The sequence below is a fragment of the Poecile atricapillus genome, chromosome Z, assembly GCF_030490865.1.
Source record: "Poecile atricapillus isolate bPoeAtr1 chromosome Z, bPoeAtr1.hap1, whole genome shotgun sequence".
Classification (NCBI taxonomy): domain Eukaryota; kingdom Metazoa; phylum Chordata; class Aves; order Passeriformes; family Paridae; genus Poecile; species Poecile atricapillus.
This window is the reverse complement of record NC_081289.1, coordinates 145518502-145541067: the sequence shown is the minus strand read 5'-3', so window position 1 is coordinate 145541067 and position 22566 is coordinate 145518502. Positions and strand designations below refer to the sequence as shown.

Here is a 22566-nt window from a genome sequence, read left to right as displayed (position 1 = left end):
TGCTAAAAAAATTAACACATCAAAATAGCCAGAAAAGCAGGAGGCACAGGATGCAATTAACCTCCCTAACACTGTGGGAAAAGAAAAAAAGTCATTGAATAACTCCCATTTACTTCAGATTAAAACTTCAAGGATGTCCACAGGGGACACAAAAGTGGAACGTGATGTACCAAAGATACTGTTAGAGCCAAACATTTGAGCTGCCCAGTGCTTGTTCCAGGGCCAGTAGCTAGTTTTCTCTAGTTCTGCTGAGTGCCAGGCCAACAAGTGATCTTGGTGAACAGTATATGCTTCTGTTGCCTTTTCTAAAGGCACACTTCTTCCTGGTCACATGTGAAACTAACTGCCTACATAGGCAAAAATACAGATATAAGGCTCTTCAAAGCATTTTATTATCCTCCCTTCTCCCAAATCCTGACATGCTAGCCCAGTGCTGTCAGACAGAATAAAGCAGCCAACAACAATCAGCACTACCTTTATTTTTTCTCTCAAGGCTAGGAGATCCTGGAAGGATAGCACCTCAAAGTTAAAGAGCAATTTTCCCAGGATGCCATGGAAACCAAGCTGAAGTAAAATATTCCTTTCTTTTCTCATTGTCCATATGGTCTGTTCAGACACAGATCTGATCAAGGAGTTTCTACTCTCAGCTCAAAGGCAGGTGGGGAGTATAGCTGAAAACTTCTAAATGACAAGGTCAAGCAACACAGAGGTGGTGTCAGGACTGAGAAATAAAAGGCATGCAATGCAGCTCACCCTCCTTCAAGACTCAGCAGGGAGCTGGCCTCAAGTCTTATGCTCAAAGACCAAAGATGTGGAGCATCCAAAAGCAGCCCACGGAAATCATGAGCTAACAGCTTTGCTGGGAAACTTGCCCTGCAGTTCCCTCCCCTCAACCAAACACCACAGCTTTCAGCAGTTCTACATCTCACAAACACTGAAGCAGTCTAACTGGAGATAAGAAGAACCTAAGCAAGGAAAAACCGCCCCCAATCACGTGTTCCAGATCAGCCATCAAAACCAATCACTCCTAGATGCCCTGTATCTAGTGAAGATAACAAGTGTACAACAGCATACACAATGGCAGTTCTCTAAAGACTAACTAAGCAATGGAGGGAACCCAGTTAAAAAAAAACAAAACAAAAAACAAACAAACAAAAAACAACCAAAAAACAACCAAAAAAGGGGAAAAAATAAAACCCTACAAAAAACAAGACCATGCACAATACAGGAAAACCTATTGCCACATGAACACACAACCACTGAGGATGTGGATGTTTATGTTTCTTGAAATGGTAACTTGGAATTCCTACACTGCTTTCATTTGTTGCACTATTATATCCAATAAAGCTTTTCCAACTGCTGCAGTTTCACATCTTTAGAAACCTAAAGTATTCTACGATATCAGCCAGTGGGTTGAGAAGACACCCAGTGCATTTTCACAGGTTAAGGCTGTATAATTTTTTACAGAACTAAAAATCAGAAATATCCAAGAACAAAGTACATGTATATGAAGAGCTATATATCACAATACCAGCCGATACATCCACCACAAATTGGTTTGTTAACAGGTGACAAATCTCACAGAAGATCATTCATTTCAACAGACATTTAAAAATGACCTTTATCTCAAGTTCTCTAACCACTATTAGTCACAGTAGGTGTGATGAAAGCTTTCCCCACAAGCTAACAGGTACAGTTACCAAGCAAGGGCCAAGTCAAGTAATCTTTCTCAAGTAATCCATCATCCTCCAAGTGGGTGAGTGGCTGATGCTACCACTTGCGTGGGCTATTTTGCAACTGATGGACAGCTGAGAAAACATGAGATGTTCTGATTAACCTTCACAAACTACTGCCTATTTGGGGTAGTGAAGGGGAGAGATTAGCCCTTCGAGGTATTTGTCCACAGTCCTCAAAAAGTATGTAACCTTGGTAAAAAGGTTACACTTAGAACAACAGTTATAGAATCTTTAAATACCTCATTTCAAATTGAACTTTCCTCTGAACAGCCCCTACGAATTACACACCCATCTTGAAAAACCCAAGAAGAAAAACCAAGGTGATAATGCTATGAAGTGCTCAATGCAGGGAGGCCACCACAATCCCTGCTGCAGCCCGAGCTGGCAGAAAACTGGTGAAGAAGAGAATACACTGACCTTGATCCATATCCCAAACAACAGACTGTCTTTATGAAAACTTTAAGAAACACCAACCAAAAAACCACAAAATTATGTCTGACAATGATATGACCAACACTGACAATGCCCATATTTCAAGATGAAAATAAAGAAACTTCACAACTAGCAAGGAAGCAATAAAAAGCCTTTAAGAGTTGCATTGTTCAGATAGAATAAAGCAGTATTTCATTTTTAATATGCCCCTTGCATGTTTGCTTAGTTATTATATTACTTTATATGCTTTTAGTAAGGCAAAAATCAAAGTAACAGCCAAGGTGCCTAACTAGAAGTCTCCACTCTCCTCAGGACCAGAAGAGAATGTGGGACCCTACAGCAGACACTGTCATCAGAAAATTGGAATATGTAGGAGACACCTCTAGAATGAGAACCAAATTTACTTCCTGAGCTTTGCTGACTAGAGCTTAGGAAGAAAGGATCTGTTAAGACCTCAGCCAAGTCCTGAAGTCTCTGACATCTTGCTCATGATCCACACCCACAACACGCATCTCAAGACCGTGCCCACAAGTGCTCTTGCCTCACATCCAATTGCTTAACAGGTAAAGCACTTTCCCAGGACATCCAACAGTTTCCTTTCCTCACTCCACCTACCAGAAGTCAGCCCTGATCTACCATCATCTGCCCTCTGCTGAGGTAGCAGTTGCCCTGCTCTCTGTCCTGTGGTAGCCAAAAAGATGGGAGTTTCAAAGGCTCAAGGAACACTAACATTTAAGTTAACGAATACATGGATTTTGCTGAAAGGAAAGCTACTTAAATCCTTCTTGGAATGTCTGTGGTTGCTGGCCAAAACATTGAGGAGTTCCCAGAGGATCAACAAACACACTGGCACTTGATTCCAGTAAAAATGTCTTCCCATCAGTGAACAGAATTACAGAATTTTTTAAATGACTGCCATTTAAGCAGCTTGCACTAGGTAGAGCCCTTCTGTTTTCCTTCTGTATTCATCTTATTGAGACATACAGTGGACAGCAAATTTTTGGGTATTAACTGTGTTTAGACACAGCATTAGTCTGCAAGACAGGTACGTGGGACAAACAGAACATTCAAAATTAAAATGCAGAAGAACCGGAAAAGCATTTTTATGATTGGTTTTGTGGAATTCATGGGTATGGACACATTTTAATTCCTTTCCCTGGTACAGCTGTTAAGGGTATACTCAAGTTCCCCCCACTGTAGCAGAAGGGGATATTTAGGACATAAAGAGAATAAAGAATTATCAATGAGCTTGGCTGACTGGAGGCTGCACTGCTGGTTTATGCAAACAAGGCAAGATTCAGAAGCCACTCCTGAGAAATGTAGTTGGAGTCTATGAGATGAACATTTGAGTAATCTGTAAGAGACAAGGTGTTTCCAGCCAAACACCTGAGTCAAAAACCATTTCAAACACAACCTTCTGTGTCACAAAGCTGTAAAATTCCACATCAGCTGGTACTTCAAAACTACAAGGAGAGCTGAAATGATTGCAAGTATCAGAGGAAGGCTTCAACTTGAAGCCTTCCACAAAACTAAGGAGAAGTAAAGATCAGTTCTGGGAGGTAATTCACTAATTGAACTAAACAATAACTTTCAATTTCTGCATTTAAGCAAAACTGAGTATGATTCATTTGCACCAGGCTTTTGTACCAGTACCTAAGTACCCAGTACCCAAGATACCAGTACCCAGTACTCAAGAAAAGCACAAAACAAGCACCAAAAAAGGGGTCTGCTTACCTCCAACTATGAGTAAAGGTTCTAAGTGAAAATTTTCAACTCTAGTTCTAAGACTTGTTTGTACATTTTGTAATGAAAAGTCACAGTTTGGAGGATCTTTTCTGCACAAATGCTGAAGTCAGATTACTGTGCAGTACTTGTTCAAGGGGATTTCCCCAACCTCATTGTTCTTCTGCCAATTTTAAAGCATATGCAGCGAGATGTGAACTTACTCCAGCTCCCGATTGTTCTCTTGTATCCTGCCAGTCGGCTTCAAACAATGCAAATGACAAAAGCCAAAGAAAGCTGTTCATGATGAGACTTACGGCATTGTACACAGTAAATTTTAGAAGCTTTCCACCAATCAGCAGTGCAACTGAGTCAGAGTAAGTGAAAAAAAAACAACCCAAGTAGTAAACAAGACATGGGAAATTACTTTTATTAAATTAGCAGGTGTACATTACAAGTGGGATTAAATCAGTAGGGAGCCTATTAACCAGCTATTTGTGTTCAAAGCTTCAGCAGTAAAGGAACTGCAGTATCTTGTTTAGCCTATAAATTCTTCCTAGGCTAACAGCCTAAGCTACATATTTGTGAAGTTTTTCCTGTAAAATTGGGTGGGTTGTCATAAAGCACTTACACTAGTAAAAACAGCATTCAGGTGTTTTGTTACAGTACCAAGAAAACTAAAATGGCTGACTTCTACAGAAGAAGAATATAATGAGGAGAGAAATCTTCACCACACTGAATAGTAGGCCAGCTATAAAGGAATGAGTTACCACAGTAAGCTAGGGAATAGTTTAGCATAGACTGGGGCTGGGTAAAAACTGATTCCTTTATTGGCAAAAAAATAACAACTATTTATGAGATAATTTTGGGCTCAGTATTTACAATAAAGCACAGTCAACACATTTTTTTGGAGTGACTAATACATCTTCTTAACAGCAACATGAACTGTCAAGATGCAGGTATTACTCTTACTAGTCAAAGCTTTCTAACAGAACTTACTGTGAAGATAAGTTACTCAAGTAAACACAAATACCCTCAGCATCAGTTGTTAATCTGAATATTAATTGCATATTAAAAAAAAAAAATCAAGCAAACTTTAACACTTACTTTTGGTTCAGACTTTTCCTGCACCTTACCATCAAGGGAATCCTAATGAAGAGCAGCATTAACTTGAACAAAGAACTTTCAAAAATTCTAACCAGTCACATTTTCACCCTCAAATTTGCTTTCACATCACTGATACTACAACAGCAAAAAATACTTTAAGTTTACTTCCTAAACAATTAATATGCCTTATTGCAGTGAAGGCGACATTATTGCAATCCTTAAAAGAAAACAAACTCCACTTATAGACAGAAAAAATGACAGTAGATTAAAAACTTAGGTCACCTGGGAAAAGGCAGCAAAACCAAGGCCAGAAACCACAATTCTCCAGCCTTTATCCAGAATTCCAGTTAGTATACAATGTAATCCTCAAAACTCAACATTTCTTCCTCCTGACGTGAGAAACAAGCTCCTTTGAACTATACAGCATTTTGCTAAGTATCTTGCACATTTGTATTTTTACACATTGACCTAACTCAAATGACATGCCAATACTCTTTGCTTGGCACACCAACTCTAACAAATTTTGTGGTAAGTCACATGGCTTCCTGAATTGCACGAGCTTAAAACTGGCAGCCTGAAGTATCTCTGTTTAATACTCTTAAGACTTCCTTTTCCAGGATGACATCATTCTAAGATGCTGTAACCTGAGCTATGTCTACACTAAAGCTTAACCTCAGCTACAGCAATTCACTCCTCACCACCAGCCACAGCTGTGCCACAAAACAAGTTAACAGCTATATTTGAGAATTTGTAATTAAACCTCACTCAATTACACTTGAATGCAATTGCTATTCTTAACTTCAGTAAAAAGTTCATCCCATTCTAACCCCTGCCGTGGGCAGGGACACCTTCCAGTGTCCCAGGCTGCTCCAAGCCCTGTCCAGCCTGGCCTTGGACACTGCAGGGATCCAGGGCCAGCCCCAGCTGCTCTGGGCACCCTGTGCCAGGGCCTGCCCACCCTCCCAGCCAGCAATTCCTTCCCAATATCCCAGCTGGGCCTGCCCTCTGGCACTGGGAAGCCATTGCCTGTGTCCTGTCACTCCTGTCCAAAGTCCCTCTCTTGTAGTACATTTAAGGTACTTGAAGGAGCTCTAAGGTATCCCTGGAGAGAGACTATTCCAGTAGGAACTGGCAATAGAGGAAAACTGAGCTATTAGAGAAAAAAAGCATTACCTTATGCTCATATTAATCCTGCATCCTACTCCACACATAAAAATATAGCAACATCATGAATCAAATAGAAAACTAAGAAAATTTGTTTTTAGACTATAATGTGGAAATTATATTGAAAGGGTTAATAAAAGAAGGAATAATCATATTTAACACGATAACATTACCAACATTGTCATATTAATTGCTAAACTCAAGACATTAAGTTTCAGGGAGACTTGAAGTCAAACATCATGTGAATTTTTACTTCCCATTGTATGTTCACGTAGCATCTAAAGGTGTTTTGCAGCCTAGAGTTTGAACACGTCATTTTGCATAATTAGGGCAGCATCCTTTTGTCTATAACTACATCCTGTAACTACTGTCTTTTACAGTGAACAATATTTAAGTCAATATTTAAGTTCCACCGTAATTATGGGACTGCAGAGTAAGAGCAGTTTGATCCAAATCACCCCAGGACATCCCTGCTGCACCTTTCCAATGAACACATCTGAAGTATTCACAGCACCAGATATCACAAGGAGGAGCACAAGATGATGAAGCTAATCTTGGCCAATACTCCCCAAAATCGCAGCTGTTTCTTGCCATACTTCTAGAAACTTTCCACTTTCTTTGGTTTTGTTCTAAATAACTTTTAAAATTGAAATTCCAACAAAAGAAAAAGCAGAGGGAGGTCTGCTCCATCCTCAATAATCCTGGCAAGAGAAAAGGGTGTCAGTTGATCAACAAATGATTTACGACCATATTATTCCTGTAATCTCAGCAAGGAAAATGGTACTTTAGTGAACTCTGAAGCATTGTCTTAAATATTTATACACAATTTTGAAAGCTTAAGATGTTCAACTATAGTTTTCATGCATTTAGAGAACTAAATCTAACTAAACTAATCTAATCTAGTTTACATCTAACTGAATGCATCGAGACTGAGAAACACTGCATGGTTTCAGGACATTTTTTGTATATTAAACTGTGATTAAGAACAAGTGTCCAGAGTCAGCTTGAACACTGAATTTTCCCATCTCTGCTACAAACTATCAGACAGAGCCAAGTTTTGTTTCTGGGAAAACAGGCTTCACCTCCGTCCGGATTGCAATGTTATTCTAGGATCTACTATGCCAACCCAAGAGCCTACTGCTGTCCTCTTCACTAAATTACAGCCCAGTAGATGTTGGGAACTCTCCTAGAACAGTTTCCAGAGAAACTTTCCCTGCTCCCCATTTTAATTGCTGAGATCACCCATGTCCTATGGCTTTGACCTGAGAACGAACTAAGGGCTACCTGTACTACTCTCCTCTGAAGTAACCTATTTTGGGGAAAGATATTAAAGCCTGAAAACAATTCTACAAGCCATATCAGCTTGACAAGTCTGCTCTATTAGTGATCAAAAGCATTCCTAAAACTAGGCTACTGCATGCAGCACTGTGATCATTTTACTGACAAATGTCCCCAGGAAATTCAAAAACACACGCTAACTGGTAGAAAAGGGTTTGTTTTTTTTTCAATACAAACTGTGCTCAATACACCTAGATTTACTTTTTACTCAGCTGTGTGGAGAGAAAGGCATCAAAAAAGCATAATTTTAAAGTATTTGTTTGTTTTCAAATAGCAGTTCCAAGCCAGTTTTCCCATCTTTGAGCAGAGCATTTCTTTGCTCAGTGTACTCCTGCTGTTGACTCTTGTGCGGACACTGTGACCAGCACCTGTAAGTTCCATGTTTGGAGCCTCAGAGAAGCTAATAAAGAGAGCCAACCTTCAGAAAACAATTTTAACATGTGCTGTAAGCCATGCCTAGGCCTCTTGTCTTATTCACGGGGCTAACTCACTGCAGGGAATGAGGAAAGGGAGAAACACAGTTTCTTTCAAGGATTTTGATCAGGTTAAATGGCCTTATTTTCACCTGTTTAATAAATTTTCATCAGACTCTCAAGTTTTAAGTACTAAGGCATTGATACATCTGAAATACAGCAAAATTAAGATACACTGGATTTATTTCCTGGATACTTTAAGCAAGCCTAAGAGAAGTAGTGTGAATAGCATTATTCACTTCAGCATCAAGAGCAGTCTTTCAGGCTCAGAAGTCACATGGATATTTACTTCACAAAAAAACCCTAATCAAACAACAACCAAACCCAAAAACATTACAGCCTTCAGATGCTATCAATGTATAATCAATGCTACTGTGTTTTTACATTCTTTAAGAAAGAATATCAGAAAGGTATTCTGAATGCAACCCTTAAAAAACACCTTATTTCCCCAGAAGAATCAGAGTCTAACCAATTCCATAGGAGCAGCTAAAAAAATTATCAGCCTTCACTATTGGATGAAGTGCAAGCCATACAAGTACGGCTTTAAAATATTTGAAGTATTACTACTTCATCCTAAAAAAACTCTAAGAAGCACCAATGTTAATGAAGTTGATCAGTAATTCCAACTAATCACTTCATTTTGTAGCTGTTGTTTCACATTCCCAACACTCCCTCATGATCCTCCTCATTCCCAAAACTATGGAATCCATTGTAAGGTTTTTTCTTTGATTCTGAATGGAACAAAAATTGAGAATTCAACTCATATCGGAAGCAGAAGCCAAGTGCTCTAGAAATCTAAGTATAGAGTGTAAATTCCACAGATCATCTACATTCTTACTCTCCAAGTCAAAATTAGGAAGCTAAAAAAAAAAAACAAACAAAAAAAAAAAAAGCAAAAATAAGCTTCTCTAAACCATGGCACAGGGCAGCTCTCCTCATGTTCAACAACAGGGACAGAGGGCACATGTAAGACCAGATAATACTAGCGCTGTAATAGAAAAGCTGGCTAAAAAGCAAGAGCTTGACAGGAGTATTAGCCCTTGATCTGCTCCGGAAGCAACTGCTGTGTTTCACCTGAGATTCTGAGGCACCTGCATGGTACCAGCACCCCAGCAGAAAGCCTCTTGAGCTGCTGTTTCAGAAAGCTGGTTTTTAAACCTCACTTCCGCCAAAAATCTGTCAGGGTGCTTTCCATCAACATTCAACATTGCTCTGCTTTTGTGATGCAATTTAATATAAAGCAGCAGTAAAAATTACCTCCTCTGCAGGAACTAAGGCCTTCAATTAAAGCTGAGATTCAAGTGTTAACTATACAGGATCAAAAACAACTATATATAAGAGCTGTAATGTAACTATTGCTACTAATGTCCACAAAAATTTGTCCAAATTCAATGCTTCCCTTCCCTTAGCTTTTGTTTTTTTAATTTATTTCCAATTTTGAAAATATAGCAACTACAACAGTCCAGGTCACTATTATCCCAGACCTGACCCAACCAAACTCTTTTTATTAGTTGTACATTATAAAGCACATTACAAATGCAACTGTTTTTTGGTCTCATTTAAAAGAAGCAAAAATAAGGCATGAAGCGTATCTGTACTCTTTTTGAGACAGAAAATGACTCAGCTCATCACATAAAAATACTGGGATGCTTCCATACTTTGGATTCCAATTCTCTGTGCTGTTACCACTGAAACAACTTTTTAAATAACAAAGATAAGACTGTCAATATGCCGGTTCATTATTCACTACATGGTATGGTTTGGTTTGTTAAATGCTTGACTTTCAGATATCACTAGTTAGAAAGAACTTCTGGACTGGCTTTTGAGGAACCAGGTCTCATGGAAGATGCCTCTGCACATGGCCATGGGAGGAGAGCTGGAGCTAGATGATCTTCAAGCTTCCTTTCGACCCAAACTATTCTAGGATTCCAAGATTCAAAAGAATAATCAAGGCTAGGAAGGAAGAAACTGTTCCATTAGAAGAAGGATGCTCACACTGTCTCTCCACTGACTGCATCATCTGCCCATGTCAAAACTGAATGAGAGTGGAAGAAGACAAGCTCTTAAATGCCACCAAATTCACTATGTATTTTAGAAAAGTGAACTCACGTGCCAAAATTTAGTTTCAGAATACACAGGGATTATGTGATTAGAATCCTACTGGCTTGCTGGGAGGATTCAGCAAGATAGCTACAAATTACTTAGAGGGCTAGTGTCGAAAGGACTTCTGTACTTATTTAGCCTCTGCTCTAGATTACTGACCCACTTATGAAGAGCTAAGCAGTCCTGCTGTGCAATGCCAACACCCACTCCATCTGTTTGCTTCTGCTTTCTCAGAACCTCCATTAGTCTCATAAGAAGTTGTGTTAATTACCACATGAGCAGCTTTTGTGTAGTACACATAGGATCAGCCTCCCTTAGTGTGCAGTCACCTTGACAAACAGCACAGGAGCAGAAAAAACCTGATTCAGCATGATCATCAATGACACACAGTAAGAAATGCAGATTTCTGAGTAGGTGACTTAATACAACTTTTGTTCAAGCTGCTTCCCAGTTTGGTGAAATGTCTGTGGGAGTTTAGATGCTTTAGGTTTCAATGATGAAAAAGTATACTAGAGTTAAACACTGTATCAAACCCTCTGGAAATCTCCCAGGGGACCAGAAACTTGTGAAACTTCAACTGAAACTTTTTTGAAGGAATAATGCAACAGTGACAAACAGAATCATCCCATGACAGTTGTCAATATCTACACCAAATTAAAAAGCAGTAGTACGTAAAACTAAAGCTAGCTAAAAACACCAACACACACAAAAACCCTCCCCAAGCAGAACAACATTTGGAAAGCTAGCCCAGCTGTCACATCAGAACTGCATCTCAGCAGCTTGGCACCACAAACTTCCTGCTGACTAGTAAGGAAAAAAGTTTCAAATTCAGCATTTTATTATTTATCCCTGCTGATCTGCAGATCTTTAAGACACTCATTAAAGTGGGTCGCAAACAGTGGTTTCATTAACTTACTAAATCTAAGAACAGAATCTCCAAGAAGTCATTACAGTACTGAGTTGACATTTATTTCTTGGGTTATTTCTTGGGAACCCAGAATACTGCTGTCAAAGTGAAGTAATATTAACAATACAAAACCCAGCTGTGAAACACAAAAATTCTGTATGGCACTGCTGGCAACCTTGATATCACCCTGCCCCTTAACGCCAAAACCATTTTTTAGTTTAAAATTAAACCCTGTATAATAGCCAACACCACCTGAAGAACTCTTTCTGGCTTACTCTTAAGGAACTCAAGAGAAGTAAAATCCAGGTCCAGTTCTTTTTACAGCTGAGCGGAAGACAGAGAAAAGCAAGAACTGCTGATCACAGAATATTTGTATTCCATTTTAAAGAATTATTTATTATGTCTACTTTAGCATAAAAGGTCATGCAAGCATACTCTAGTCTACTACGAGTAGTATAGAAGCTCAAAAATAATGATGTATTAGAATATTCCAAGTACCTTCTAATGAAATTCATTGTAGACACCTATTTTTCTGAAGTAGCAGTTATCTACTGCTCCAGTATCCCTGCAGGAGAGCTCTATAAAATCCAAGAGCTCTAGAACATAGATACACATTTTATTTCAAGTGTGTTTAACTTCTGTCATATGAAACACCTTCCAATTAAGTACTTCACCTTTGTCTCAGTAAAGACTTGATAAATACACAGAGCAATCGCAAGAAATATATAACCTTACAGATTCCAATCTTAGTTGGCTGATACTACACTAAAACAAGAAAGTGCTAATGTTTTTTAATCAATTGGAAAAAGGAAGAAGGCAGAAGGGAGAGACAATTTTTTGGGTATATTCTAGGGAAGAAAATAAAAGCAGAGGGCAGCATTAGAAACAAAAGGTGAACAGAAAAGAGGAAGAAAAAAAAAAGAATTAATATAGTCATTAATTCAGGGCATACTTATGACTTTCCCAGACAGCTGTGTCAAATCGAAAACAGAATGCTGAAATCATTACCAGATAACAGCTACAATACATTTGATATATGGAATCATTAGTGGCACCAGTCAAATCTAGTTTGCACTATGATTAATACAAAGTTTAAAAGTAGCTAGGATGAATGTGCTAATACTGAAATGAAGTTCATAAAACAGATGCAGTTTCTCTCCTCTATAAATAATTTTGGTATCAAGTGACTTAAATGCCCAGAAAAGTGAGATCCTCTAACTTTTCCATGGAAAACCACACCTGTGAAGTGATTTGATACTTCTGCCACACACAATGAGCTTGCCCTGGCACCCCAGTGGGATCTCAGTGCAACATGAATCAAGAGCAGACTGCATAATACTTACAAACCCTTGCTCTCGCACAGCAGTTGCTATGAATTAAGCTGGGAAAGTCAAAGGGGTAGAATGCAGGTTGTTCATCTAAATGTTTATACGTATCAGGAGCAGAAGAGCAATTCTAGAAGTACCCCAAGTTATTAAACAAAAAGTGCTTTCATTAAACAATAACAATAATTACAGTAAATTAACTGGTCTTCAGACAACCTGAATTTCATCCAAAGACAAAATTTCCCTTCAAAAGGGATAATGGAGGCAGCTTGCACAACTTCAACTAGCAGATATAACCGAAAACAATTAGATTACTGAAGTGTTGACCAAGGAAAAACTAGTCTTTTGATATTTTTTGAAGTGAAAGTGTTGTCTCAAGCATGCTCCCCCTCCCCAGGTATAGACAGGGTTATTAAATGTAAAGCATAAGGCAGTGCTACAAACTAAGAACAGTGTTAAACTGAAATCTTCAGAATACATACAAACAGGACCCTACATATCAATGAAAATTGAAATGTAACTAAATTGTGACTTCACAAAGCATGTGATTCAGTTATATGGAAGCACTGTAATAATCCAATACAGAATCAAAAACATGCAACTGGTTTTTTAGTCATTTGTTCACAGAAGGTCTGAGCATCCATTTAGTCATTTCCTAAGTGGCTGTAAAAATTTCAAATACAACAGCACTTACCTTGGTATTGTCACACATTTTGTATTGCAATTCTGAGTGGTAATTGCCTTCTCAAGTTCATCCAGCTGTCCTGTTTTCTTTAGCTTCTTGACTAAGCTTTTCACTGCTTTCTCACACCACTTTTCCTCCTGACCATTCTGCTCACTACCACCAGCCCCTGCAGTGCCACCAGCGGATTTTTTCCACCCCAGAAGTCTCTTCACAACTGGTGGAGTGAATGGCAATATGGATGACATGACTTTCACCAGACAGGAAACTCGGCAAGCAATGAATTGGAGATTCCCGTCTGATCCCTAAAAACACAAACCAAAACAAGAGACATGTTACCATTGAGGTTTCACATGAAACAAACACCTGTCTGCCTTAGGACCTTTTACTGCCAAATGCCACAGGATACTGCATCCCCCACCCCCCCCCAAAAAAAAAAAAAAAGATAAAAAAGATAAATAAATAGCTCAGAAGTAGTCTGCACCATGGTTAGATACTTCATCAATAAAGATCAAGAGATCAAGTTTGCTGTAGGCTCTTCAACAGCTAACACAGACCAAGATTACTGTTAGAATAGAAAATTTATTTCTTCTCAAGTCTTTTCTGACTAAAGCAAACTTCAGCAAATACAGAAGGTAACTTGAGTCTAGCTTTGTAGCAGGGCTAGCCGGTTTTAGTACTTTATTAGTATTTTTCACAAGTGACTGGCAAATTGCATACACATATCTGCATGTTCTGCCCATCTCCAAATTAATTTAGCAGGTGAAATTGTGTTTGGAAGGTGATTTAGTCATTATAGCTTGACAGAAACCTTCCAACAGCCAGCCATGTCACAAATCTTTCCTCATTTTTTTGGTCATGTTTTAAATAACTACCAATTTTTTTCCTTGGGGACACCAAATTCGGTTACCCCCAAAGTCTAGTAATAAGCCCATTCCCCCCTAAAATTCAACGGCCTACAGATAATAAATCTTCTCACCTGGCAGCCCTTAAAATCAAGTCTTTCAAAATTCACTAAAGGAACAATTAAAATCTTAGTTAGCAGGCATCAGGGTAGTAGAACGGTCTGTTTTCAATTTTGATAGCCTTTCATTCAGTATAACTCCCTTAATATCCTGATCAGGATATTAATATAAAATGAAATATTAAAAGGGATGCTGAAACAGGAGCTATGTTTAGCATTCACTGCAATATGCACTTCAAATCATTCAAAAGAGAAATGATAGCCACTTAGAAAAAAGCATCTTGCTTTTGCAGCTTCCATTAGACTGGTTTGAGGCATTAAAATAAAATACCTGAAATCAACAGGCAGACAGCTGTTAGAAATTGCTCAAGGACATTAATGGTCCTATGGATGAAAGCATAGCTTTGAAGTAAAAAATGGTCCTATTTCTAGGCAACAAATGGGTATTTGAACTCCAGAAAGTTCCCGTATTCCCAAGCTGTGTAAGTTAGTTCAGTCAGCTGAAAATACCTTGCTTTAGCTAAAAGCTAGCACTACCTTCAGGCTACTTGATTTGAGCTTTGAAGGCAGCTTACGTGCCTCTCCAACCTGTACAGGCACACTCCCCACATCTCTCCAAAATATACCAACTTCATCTTACTGAAATCGCCCACCTGCACAACGGCATGATTCGAGGTACTTCAGGCTACAGCACTGACGGCTAATTTATGCCTTCTCACATTTTTGCAGTTTCAGTGAGGGCAAAGTCAACAAACACTAGATTATATTCTACAGGTAATTTAAGTCATAACTTTGCAACTTCACAAAACAGAATATTCAGCAGGCATGACATTTCAGTTTCATATAAATTACATCTCCATAAACTGGCTTCTCAGAGCACCCAAAAATATGAGTGAAGCAAGCAATGTCACAGAGTCACAGGGTCACAGAGACAGAAGTTCTAATTAACAGGGACCAAGACCAACACTGGTAATTTTATGCAAGTCATTGAAAATAATCCATCCTAAATCACAGGATCACTGAGTGGTTTGGGAAAGGACTGTTAAAAATCATCTTGCTGCATTCTCTGCCATGGCAGGGACACCTTCCACTATCCCAGGCTACTCGGAGCTCCATCTAACCTGGCCTGCAGCACTTCCAGGGATGGGGTAGCCACAGCTGCTCTGGGAAACCTGTGCCATGACCTAACCACCTTCAGAGACAAGAATTTCCTCCTTATACCCAATCCAGATCAGCCCTCTCTCAGATTTAAACTGTTGCACATTTTTGTCAGTACAGGCCCCGGCAAGAAGTTAAAGCATTTATTTTCACACAAGACTATAAAGAAATTTCCTTCTTCCAATAACATTAAATTATTATCAAATTGTCCCAAATAACTCCAACTGCAAGTTTTGCTGAGCATTGCATTTGAGGCCTGGCTGCAGGAAACAAGAAAAATAAACTGATTGACAACATTTTTTAATGAAACACTGATTCGGACTCTACAGCATCATAAAGAGTCAAGCCAACATAAGAGCTTCTTGACACAGGAAGGCCAGTTCCCCTTCCTTTCTTTCCTGTGGCACCACCACCTCAGCACCAGCGCTAATGCTCTTACACAAAGATTCAGCCAGGTAAGAGTAAAAACCCACCAATTTTATGGGTTTTTTGCCAAGTTAGCTCTCTTTCAAGCTAACAGGCTGCTCACACATGGTAGTGATGTACTACAAGTGATGTCAGATGAATTACTGGAGTGGGAAAAAGAACTCTAGCCCCAGACTTCAACTGCAGTGCTAGTGTTGACTGCATAGCTGGAAATGTGCTTTAATTTAAATCATTTATTTTGGAGACAAAGCCAAATTAAGCAGCCTGACATGTTCTGAACCATTTGAGGGCCTGGCAGTGAGACACATTAGACCCCTAATGAGTACACCAGCAGATCCAGAGATTAAACATGCAGGCTTGCATGGCCTCCACTGGTTGAAGAAATACACTCAGTTTCTAAAACAGGGTGCAGCAGACACTGGGAGCTTTATAAAAATACACCAGCCTTTGAGCAAGGCCAGCATTGGGTACTTCAGAGGCAAACACAAGAAATTCAGAAAGACTGAACTAAAGGAGACAACCTCTATGGCTTTTAAGACCCTGTTTCAAAAAGTAGCAACTGATGGTACAATATCTGAACATTAAATTCAGTGCTGACAGATGTAGGCAATCAACTACCACTATCATTGGTGATCCACACACCAATTCTTATCCTTATCTGAGTATTTTCTGTTCTTTAGCTTTAAATTTGACACTTTTCAGTGCCACAGAATACTCCTTTTACTGTCAGCCTTATAAAACACAGACTGCAGAAAGGTCTCATTTACCACCAAGGCACTAAACAGCCTTTTGGAGCCTATTCTTCTTGGCCTTTCAAACATTCTCAATGCTTTTATCCAACTTTTCAGCTTTTTAATACTCCCTATGATGAGAGGTTCAGTTTTGCAGTATTCTCTCCCCTAAGAATGAAATATAATTTTATGTATTCTCCAGTGGTTTGGATTTTTTTTTAACAAAGATTTGCCTTTCTGCTTCAAATGCATATTGAGTAACTTAAGACTTGGAACACAAAGGAATTTAGAAATTCCACACATTTCAATTTTTCTCTATATTTGAACTCACATATGATTTTGACATACTCAGAGGAAAATAAATTTTAAAAAAATCTCTTTTCACATTTCCAAAAGACTGGAGGCTCAAGCCTAACTAATCAGAAATTTCCTGATACTACACTTAATTTTATACAGTTGCCTTGCTGTGTGTTCATCCAGCTTCTGCAGATGTCAAAAAGCACAAATTATTGTTAAAATCTGCTACCTCCATGAAAACTAACTGTAAAAAAAACCCCAAAACACTAAGAGACACATTTAAAGAGCCCTTTCTAGCAATGACTTTTACAGCTTAACAGCTATTTAACAAAAACACAACATACATCACAGCTGCAGGCTAGGAGTCTGGGAGGCTTAAACTAACTCCTTCCTTCTAGCTATTGTTTTGCCGTGTCAGGGATTTGCCAGGACTTATCAATAAGAATTTCAGTAAGTTATTCCAGTAGTGGCGCTGTATCTTTCAAAGGGTGAGCAGAGAGAATGTGACACAAGTAGGACAGGACTTCATTCAGCTTAATACTTCAGCCAATAGTGATGAGTACTCACATGAGAGTATTTCAGCCAGCTTAATTTATGAAAAAGGCACTCTGCTCCAAGCCTAGAGAAGACAGTGCAACCTGCAAGGCATGAATGGGCTGAATTATGAGCAATTTGGATAAATGTTGATTTTGCAATGAAAAAGCAGCAATGGTGCATCAGCCTAGTGCTCCAAAGTCTCCTAAGGAGGCAAAAGGACATGCTACTCAAGGAAAATGTGAACCTGGCTGTTTTCTTGCAGTCCACAATCCTCACAATCCTTCAGCAGTTTAAACTGTTACAACACAAAATTAAAGGCTACATTTCTACTTACTCCCATCAGAAGCAGTTCATGGACCTGCTGTCCACAAATCCATCTAACCATCTTTTGAACATGCCTTCACAACCTCTTGTGGCAGACTGCAACCTCTGTGGCAGTATTTAGCTGTCCACTGCTAAAATAACTACTTTTAGTAATTTAATTTATTCCCTTCCTAGTTTCAGAAAGTCACTCTTGTTCTACCACTGCAAACTTTGCTGAAGAACTATTTGTATTCACCCGGTCTGCAAGCTTCACAACTGTAGACTTGAATCACATTTCTCCCTCAAATTAGAGGACTTTCAGCCTCTCATCACAAAGAAATCTGAAAACAGCTCACACAGTTTGGGATGTTCCCCTGGACAGATGCCAAGCCTGAAAGTTTTAGTTTTTTGATTAAATTATGAGTATTTAAGACACTGCATAAGGACTAATCTAAGGACCACAGAAAAAAAAACCTGCATCAGCCTAAGGTTATCTTTGCAGTTATCCCTTTGGTCATATTATCCTAAAGCTCTCAACATTATAATTTAAATAAAAAGTATGAAGACATAAATTTACACCTCATGAGGAACTGGAGATAGAAGGCAGGTTGCACACGTCTGCTGCATAACATTTGTCAGGAGCTCAAATAAAAATAAGGAGCCCTAGACCTGTGTTCAGTTCTATCTGTACCCACCCAGATGGTATCAGAAACACCTTGTTTATACCAATGGGTTTAAGAGTCACTGTTAAAGCTCATTTTTGACCAGCAAATCCCATTTCTATTCGTCAATTATAACTTTTACCTTCAAATGGATACCGTAATAGAATAAGCTTTAATCTCCTAAAGAACAATAATTGCATACACTGCCACGGCTGACACTTGCCTCTTGCTAAAAATGTTTCTCTAGATTTCTGCCTGGTACACATTCTTCATCCACTAAAAAAAAAGTAAAACATGTTCTTCCCCAAAACGTACACAGAACATAGTCTTTACCAATGTCTCAAGAAACATTTCCACATTGCTAAAATGGCCTCAGATTAAATATACGCTGAATATGTAACAACCCCTCTTACTCGAAGTGTTTTTTTGTGATTCCCTTGTAGTTTACAGCAAACACCCTCAAAAAAACTGAGTACTCACAGCCTTTGCTTTTAAAAGGAGCCCAGATGTGCTTCACCATCACTTACTCTTTGCACCATGACCCCTTTGCTCTCTTCTGCTGAGGCCCAATGGCCCAAATCTGATTTTTTTTTTTTCCTTCCTGTGTACTACTTGCAATATCCACTACAACACACCAAGATTCAGGGTGTGCTGTACTCTGTGAGTAACTGGAGGCAGATTTTCAAGATCCCTTTCCAAGCTCAACTGTAGTTGAACTAGTAGTACCAGGTCAGCAGTACGTTCCATAGCAGAAAACTTCCATTTCATCCCTTTCCATCCCCAGTCCATCTCTAGACTGTGCCTTCAAACTGCAGCTATGGATACCCAGGGAGTACTCACTGTTACCCAGAAAGGTACAAAAGTTCCTTTAGATTGCTGGAACACAGAGAGCATGTGATGTTACTCCCAAAAGTTTAAGACTGGAAAAGCTACAAATTGCCTAACTTTGGTGGTATTTGTTTCATCTCTGCCCCCGCAGCATATCTCTGCTCCCTGATGCACACATGTTTCTATAGTTGGTCAAACAGTGTCATAGTTGGCAACTTCTAAAGTCAAAGTTTGAGTCATGTCTGCTATTATTCCATTCTACTGCAGCTCTCTGGAACAAGTATTAAATATTAAGCCCATGATCCCTGCAATAACTAAGCATAAAAGATGAAGAAAACCTTAAGGGCAGCATGCTAGCAGACTAAAATCTTCAAGGGAAATTTTCCTTTCCTGAATGTCTGGAACATACTATAAACACACTAGTGCTACCAAAAATATCAAGTGATTTCTGGCTAATTTATTCTAAAGCCTTATGCAACATATTTCATATCAGTCTGCTTATTCATCTTAAACTTGAAATAAAGAAATCTGATCTCTCCTGGTTTTACTAGAAGAATTCTGGCTTAAAAGAATTTCATTTGCAAGAGCTCTTCTGGAATAAAGAGGACAAAAGTTAAGCTCCTAAGGAAAGAAGATCGAGGAAAATAATTTGTGGTATTTGAAAGAAAGTCTACAAGCTCATTTCCTCCCTGTTTAGTCCCATTTTTGAGATTTTTTTACAGGCAATGTTTTTTTCATTAATTCTGGAATCTGGACAAGATTCTTTATCAATTTCACCAAGTGTACAATGTACACCTGAATTCAGTATGAACTTTAAAATCAAAGTCAGTCTTTTCCAATTCAGATAGAATACACTCCAGCTTAAATGACTCAGTGAAAAGGACAAGGGAAGTCTATCACACCCACTATCCCTCCAAAAACTGCCTTTCAAGATTCCAGGAGGGCTAACTCTTTCATTTCATACAAACAGACACCTGGTTTTGTGATACTTTTCTGAAGAACTGCCAGAAAAAAAAAAACAAACTGATATGGTGCTCATTCTTACCTCCTCAGGTCAGAGCAGGGCTGCATTCCCTCACTGAGGTTTGGGTGTTAGGGTTTGTTTTCCCCTTTGGAAGGGAAGTTCAGCCCTACTAATGCCCTCAGACTCCAGTTTAGGTTTTCAGCCAATCAGCCCAGCAGGGGGATGGCTCTGGAGAGCTCCTATCCCAAGGAGCTCTGGCCAGCTCAGCTCAGAGACCAGAGCTCCGAGCTGCAAGACCAAGGTCGTGGTTCTGTTTTGACACAAGCTGATGAAGTTCAAGTCATGATACTTTTGACCTTGGAGGGCAGGAGGAGCAAAGGGATTTCCTCCTCTCAGCCAGCTTTAGAGTGAGAAATTCAACCATGTCTATACAGAGGTGCAATTTACACATTCATTTTTATGTTTGCTACGCTCTAGAATTGCAATGCATCTTGAAACGCTACAGCACCGTACTCATTGAAAACATAGTTACTCACCTATTATGACTGTGTATCTTGATCACTCCATGAAGTTTATGAATCAAATGAGAGAACTCAAATTTCTCTTATATAGAACTAAACAAGCATAATCATGATCTTAAAAAAGCTTGGGAAGCTGGATTTTTCTTCAATTGCTAAGGGCTACCTCAAACTGTAGCCTGTGCTGTAATGAAAAGGTGTATTGCTATTAAAAAATTAGCACTCCATCTAAAACATGCAGTCATGGCATACAAAAATTGCCTGCAACAGGAGACATGAGAAGGAAGAGTTGCCAACTTAACTGACCTTTAGTTAAACTATTGGAGGGACCAAGGTATTTTAGCAACTCTCCTAAAATTGCAGAAGAGGAAAGTTACCACAACTGTAGCTGGCCAATCCACCTGTCTCTAAAAAGATGCAAAATTCTTCTACTTACTCAGTATTATGAACAACATCAGAGTACTGCTTCTTAAAACTCAAAGGACATTAACAGCCCCAGAAAAGCAGTGACTAAGCACTCCAAACCACAGCAGTTTAAGCCCTTCTCACCTCATTAATTTTGACTAAAATTTTCCATGTGCAACAGGCAAGTGTCAGCTTCATTATTTTAGAAAATAAATACTCCTGGGCTAAATTTGACAGGAATATTCACAGAGCTGCTATCAGTTACCTAGGTACCTGTTTCAGTTTATAGCTTAGCAGCTCCTCCACTTTGTTAAAGCCCAAACAATTGTATTTAACAATTAGCTAATGCCAGTTCACTTTCAATAGAGGCCTAATGTACCTCAGACAAGCCAGTCCCCCACCCCCTTGATAAGCAGGGTTCCATTATGTTATGTATCTGATGTTAACCTCTTATTGCTCCAGGGTTTTAAACCAAGCTCGAGCCCCAGACTAAACTGACAGGAGACTCAAGAGCTCCTCTCTTGCGGTCTCTGCTTGGTCTTCATACTGTGACTGTCAAACACATAATCAGAGTAAAAAGTCATCTGGAATGAAGGCTTACTGTTTGACACCAAGCTTCTATTACTGGAGGTGGAGAGGAATGTTTAGGAAGGTTTTTGCAGTAGCCAATTTCTTCTAGCCCAGAGAATATTGAGCACAGGGCTGCCTGTACTCTCCATTCTATTACAAAAACCTAATCCCATCGCATGACCTGCAGCAATTCAGTTTAACAAATCAACAATTACAAATATTTTGGCAAAGTAAGCTTAGGTATTGTTTGCCTCTCGGCACAGTTCACAATCAGTTTATGGCTTTATGATAAAAGTCATTAAATCCAATCTGAAAAGCAGAATTTACAGCTCACTTAGCAAGTCAGGCCCATAAATGGATGCTTTCAATTACAGGGCATTTACATGCACAACCATTAAGGGAGCATTGAATACATTTGAAAACTCTGGAATACTTTTTATAATAATTAAAACTTTGCGTACTGTTCTTCATACAAACAAAACTTAGGAATTTGCTTCAGTCTCAAGCAGAGCTCAGTTTCATTGTTACCCAGAATATACTACAAAGCCTGTTCTCCAAGTACTTTTGTGGGAAAGGGATTAGAAAGATGGAAACAAGGTTTGTTTTTAAAGTTGCCCTCAGTTGCAGGGAGGGTTTTCTGAGCTCAAATAAACTCAATTATATCAACTGGTACTCAAGACTTCTGAAAGATCAAGTGGAACAGGAAGATGGAGGAGGACCCAGGGTGAGCCTTGCATTTGGAGACGTGCTGTGCAATTCCAGCATATTTGATTTTGTTGGTGAATGTAGCTGCTGGGTAGAAGGAAACAAGAGAACAGTTCAGAATCCAATTCTTTAAACTCATTTTTTTCAATTGCCCTGTTTCTTTTACTGTTAAACAGAACCTCAGCAAAACTGATTAATTCTTCTCCAAGGTTCTATGACGCACATCCAGCCTCTTCAATAAAGAAAACTGGATCTTCAAACACTTACACTCCTTTTGGTGACTGTCGTTGTATCTGACCCACACAACTGCAGAACAACAATCAGCTGCCAGGTTACTCTTTTCAACACCCCAATATGCTGCTCAACATATGCTCAGACTCACCTTTAAGTGGAAACCACCTTAAACAAGACCCTCCCCTTCCACTTCTTAAAGGCATTTGTAACTTACGTTATCTTTCATCATGATAGTGCTAAGCAAAGGGGGGAAGGGACTTCACAAACACCTCCTT

General features: G+C 39.1%; 1 protein-coding gene across 7 annotated transcripts in view; it reads right to left on the bottom strand.

Moving 5' to 3' along the window:
• SMAD2 (SMAD family member 2) overlaps nucleotides 1-22566 on the bottom strand; it is a 50051-nt gene that overhangs the window by 25656 nt on the left and 1829 nt on the right. For 6 of the 7 annotated variants that reach the window (XM_058828216.1, XM_058828221.1, XM_058828218.1 and 3 more), the window contains exon 2: nucleotides 13002-13294. In XM_058828216.1, coding sequence (XP_058684199.1) covers nucleotides 13002-13237 — 236 coding nt within the window. In that variant the 5' untranslated portion in view covers nucleotides 13238-13294. Of the gene's footprint in view, nucleotides 1-13001; nucleotides 13295-17132; nucleotides 17194-22566 lie in introns of those variants that run through there. The other variant, XM_058828217.1, reaches the window with a different exon arrangement.